Source organism: Ctenocephalides felis, unplaced genomic scaffold (genome assembly GCF_003426905.1).
Source record: "Ctenocephalides felis isolate EL2017-DRISC unplaced genomic scaffold, ASM342690v1 CF-g0.4_SCAFFOLD_03714, whole genome shotgun sequence".
NCBI lineage: Eukaryota > Metazoa > Arthropoda > Insecta > Siphonaptera > Pulicidae > Ctenocephalides > Ctenocephalides felis.
The window spans coordinates 154,711-159,561 of NW_020539868.1; the positions used below are offsets into that span (position 1 = coordinate 154,711).

Below are 4,851 nucleotides of genomic sequence, written 5' to 3' on the forward strand. Positions count from 1 at the left end.
TTTTAATTCTGACTATAGTTCTAATATACTTTAAACAAATAATTTCAACTCTGCAATTCAGTTTATATAATTCTTATAAATATTAGACAATGTTACAATATTTATAATAATTTATTTGAAAACATTCAATATTCCTCGAACATTTCGTTACGGTACGGGAAGTTCCAGCAATTTGCCTTAAGGCACGATGCCACCCACCCCACTAGTTTATATTTCAAGTCGTATAAGGTTAGAGCCGAAACTCTTAACAACTTTTGTAGCTTTGTTGATACAGAATTTTCGATGCCATTGAGTTACTCTCAAACAAGACGGCCAGCATTACTGCAGTCATTGAACGAGTTCTACAAATGTTTACACCGCTACAATCTTATTTTCAATCGCAAGAAGAATGCCCTCTATTTTTATCTAAATTTTTTGATCATCCTCTTTATGAAGTTTAGCTACTTTTCATACACAGTCAAGCAATGGAATTCCACACAGCAATAATTCACATAGAAAGAGACGGTAAGTGTTTTCATTTCAAACCTTTTTTTACAATTTTTTCAGAAACCGAAATTATTTTCATTAAATCTCAAAAAGAATAAAAGATACGTATAAAAGCATATAAATAAAAAATCAAAGGAATCTTTGTGGCTAATTACTGTTTTTTATTATTTTTCTTTCACACAAAAATTGACAGAGTTATGAATGTTTAAAGACTGCGCGGCCGCGCAAATTAGAATAAAAAGTTTTTATAGAATCGTGAGTTTTCTGAAAATAGTTTGTACTAATGTAGTGAATCTGCTAGAATCCATCAATATGTTTATAATGAAGTGAATTCTGGAAGGAATGTGGATTACTTTTATTCTGGTGGAAATGGCGCTCATTAAACCATATGATTTAAAAGAAAAAAACTTCATATATGATTCTTATTTGCATGATAGCTCACTCATTTTACAGACAAACAACTTGTAACAGCACTCATTTTAAAGCTTATGTTGAGCACTATAAAACCCAATTTCACCGAAATGCATAAAATATAAAACCTCGACACTAGATGGCTTTAAATACAACAATTAAATCTTGAACGAAATAAAAAACGACTTTGCTCTTTCAAATCTTGCTTAATATTTTTCCTAGAATACTTTATGTAACACCGATTTATTAAGAATTTTATTGACATTATTTTGTTCATTACATGATTTTCGTTAAAATGTATATTTTAGGAGATATTTGCAAAAAAACGAAGAAAAACACCAAAAAATATATGAATCTTTAGTGGCCAGTAACTTGAAAAGTATTAGTTTTTTTGAAAAACTATAAAAGACATTTTTTTCTTATAATTAGTTCTTCTATCGATTTCCGACGTTATTTTGAAAAAAATTAATTACACAATTGAGAAGGAGTGTTATCCCCCCGGGGGGTGATGGCGCAACCCGAATTGTTTTCACTTTTGAACTTGAGGGTAAGATGAACCTAATTCCAAAATTTCATTCAATTCGGAGCACAGTAAAAAAATTCAGAGGTTATACCCTTTTTTCCTCTCCGTTTACTGCACTAATATCAAATTTACGAAAATTGTCTGAGTTCTTTTTCTGTCGAAATGGTACAAATGCTTCTACAGAAAGAATATTTTTTTTGATGAATAGCTTTGGGACAAGTGAAGAGACTCGACTAGAAATAAATACATTAACAGCCATATTGTTTACAAAAGTAAATTGCCCGATATCATATTACATAAATTCAATGGGGAATATAATGAATGTGGACAGCCTTTATAGATATTTTCAATAGTTTAATTCACAATAATTCCAAATTAGCACCTGTACAAAAATTGCACTATTCAAGAGGCGCACTCACAAATTCAGCTTCAAACTTAATCTCCACAATCAGTATTACTAATGAGAACTATGATATAGCTTATGACCTCATAGTGAAAACTTAAAACAATAAATTTTTGATAATTAATTCGCACTTACAGAGTATAGACTATAGAATAGAATATAATATTCCAGCTATTAATAAAGGAAGTTTTGAAAATCTGATGACCCTTCTAAATAGTGCAAGACAACAGATACATTCATTAAAAGTCCTATATAAACCTGCCGAACATTGGGAGGTAATTTTGCTGTTCATGCTGAGTAGGAAACTTGATAAAGGGACGAAGGTTGCCTGAAATCTGTGTAGAACGTCAGGACAGTTACCATCTTTAGTGGAATTTTTTACTTTTTTGGAACTTCGGGTAACTGCTTTGGAACATTCTTGTGGTTCAGACAGCAAACCAGCGTCAACAAAGAGTGTTCATACCATTGTCAAGAGGCCTACACAGTCATGTAGTCTTTGTAAAAGGGAGGATCATGCCTTATATAAGTGTCCCAATTTTAAATCATTAGATATAGTAGCTAGAAAGAGCTTTATTAATAAACATGGGATATGTATCCGTTGTTTGGCAGCTCGACACAGTGTGGCTAAGTGCAAATTCAGATACATCTGTGGAAAATGCAAAGCCTCTCACAATACCTTGCTGCCTATGCCCAGTACTTCTTGAAGTAGCACGGTTTGTATGGCTAGCAACACAGGTGTACAGACCTTGTTATCAACTGTTTCGCTTACTGTCATTGACGCGGGGGGAGCACAACATACGGTGAGAGCACTTTTAGACAGTGAGTCTCAGATAAATTTAATAACTAATTCTCTTTTGGCGAAACTGAAATGTTCCATTAATTCAGAGGTACATAGACTGAGCGTTTTGCAAGGCCAAAGCTTTTTGTGCAATAAGGCAGTAAAGTTGACTGTCAAATCTAGGATAGGAGCGTTCTCTAGAAACATCAATTGTGTGGTTGTGGATAGAATTACGCCAGCATTACCATCTGTATTTATAGATTATGAAGGCCGGAAGATTCCTGACAATGTCTCGTTGGCAGATCCGTCATTCAATGTGCCTAGCAACGTGGATATGTTGATAGGAGTCGAATTATATTTTGATGTTTTGCAGCAAGGATGTATTAGGCTAGGAAATCATCTTCCTATTTCAAGAAAAAGCTCTTTCGGATGGTTGATTTCTGGTGTCTTTAAGGCAGAACTTCAAGGTAATGTACACGTTGGTCTTGTTTCTAATGAGGATTTTCACAATAGTTCGACGAAGTTTTGGCAGTTAGAAGAAACTTCTTCGAACAATGCTATGACGGGTTCAGATAAGCAGTGTGAAGATCATTTTATGGCCAATGTTACACGCCTTGAAAATGGCCAATTTGAGGTGGCCTTGCCATTTGTGGAGGACCAGGTCGAAAAGCTTGGATCATCATTTGTTACTGCAAAACATAGATTCTTGAATTTAGAGAGGCGATTTGCTAGGGATGTCAGCTTGTTTGAAGCATACTCCTAATTTGTAACAGAGTATATTGATTTAGGTCATGCTGGGCAAATTGTGTTAACTCCGGAGGAAGCTGTCGGGAGTGATTATTATTTTCTGCCTCACCATCCAGTGGTGAAAGATGGAAATTTCAGTAAAATACGAGTTGTGTTTGATGCTTCAGCAAAGTCATCTACAGGTATCTCGCTGGATAACATTTTACACACTGGACCAAAATTACATTATCACAGGAGCAAACACTTTGGACGACTTGTTAGGATACAAGAGGAGATTGTCAGGTTATTAGGTGAAGGTGATTTCTCGTTGCACAAGTGGTCGAGCAATTGTAGAGAGGTGTTGCGAGCAATTCCTGAAAAGAATAGAAGCTCAACTGCAGCCTTGTTTTCAGAAGGAGATACAGTCAAAAACCTTGTCCTCGCATGAAATCCTTCACAGGATTGTTTTAAGATCTCACAAATTAAGGTTTCGGTTGCGGAGGCCCAGCAGGTTGTTGACACCAAGCGGTCTGTGCTATAGACTATAGTACAGATCTATGATCCAATTGGGCTCATATCTCCGGTTACCGTTACAGCTAAGTTAATTATGCAGGAGTTGCGGAGGCATAATCTGGAATGGGATGAAGCATTGTCGCGAGAACTGCAAGTTAGGTGGAATTCATTTAAAAATCATTTGTCGGATCTTGATAAACTGACTATTCCGCGTTGTGTGTACCATTCGGTTCTTGTGAATATACAAGCCATGGGTTTTCAGACGCTTCGTTGCTTGCATATGGGGCATGTATATATCTTCGAGCAACATATGCAGATGGAACGGTATCATCGCATTTACTGTGCTCTAAATCAAAAGTAGCACCATTGAAAAATGTCACACTGCCAAGGTTGGAGTTATCTGCGGCTTTGTTATTAGCAAAGCTTTATAAGCAGATAACAACAATATCGGGCATTAAAATCTCTGAGACCTTCTTGTGGTGTGACTCAACTATTGTTCTTGCCTGGTTGAAGACGGATCCTTCCCTATTGAAAATGTTTGTGAGCAACAGGGTTGCGGAAATTTTGGATTTTGGACACGCCAGGCACAGTGTGGAGACATGACTGCAGCAAAGATAATGCGGCCGATATAGTATCCAAAGGTGTAAAAACACCATTAGAATTAATTGGTTATAATCTCTGGTGGCATGGGCCAGCTAGGTTGTTGCAGGATCCTTCAGAGGTTTGTTGAGACTGCACAGAAGCGATTCCAGAGTGCCGAGTATTAACAGCAACGACTGTTACTGTTTATAATGAGCATTTGAAGTTAGTTTTAGAAAAATGTTCTACCTTCAATAAAGCAGTAAGGGTGGTTTCTTATTGGATTCGGTGGCGTCGTTTAGATAGGAGCTCCAGACGTTTAGGGTCATTGTCAGTTGGCGAGTTGGAGAGGGCCTCTAGGCGCATTGTTTATTTAGTTCAAAGAGAGGTTTTTGGCAATTTGGCTGAACAGTTAAGTTCTGGTAACCAACT

The 4,851-nt window shown here is 36.4% G+C and overlaps 1 protein-coding gene across 1 annotated transcript; it reads left to right on the forward strand.

Annotated features, from left to right (window-relative positions):
• The first annotated feature begins 2,542 nt into the window (after positions 1-2,542).
• On the forward strand, positions 2,543-3,775 carry LOC113390950. Its single transcript, XM_026626940.1, has 2 exons — positions 2,543-3,341; positions 3,390-3,775. The coding sequence occupies exons 1-2, from the start codon at positions 2,543-2,545 to the stop codon at positions 3,773-3,775; spliced, it is 1,185 nt and encodes a 394-aa protein (XP_026482725.1).
• Positions 3,776-4,851: the final 1,076 nt, after the last annotated feature.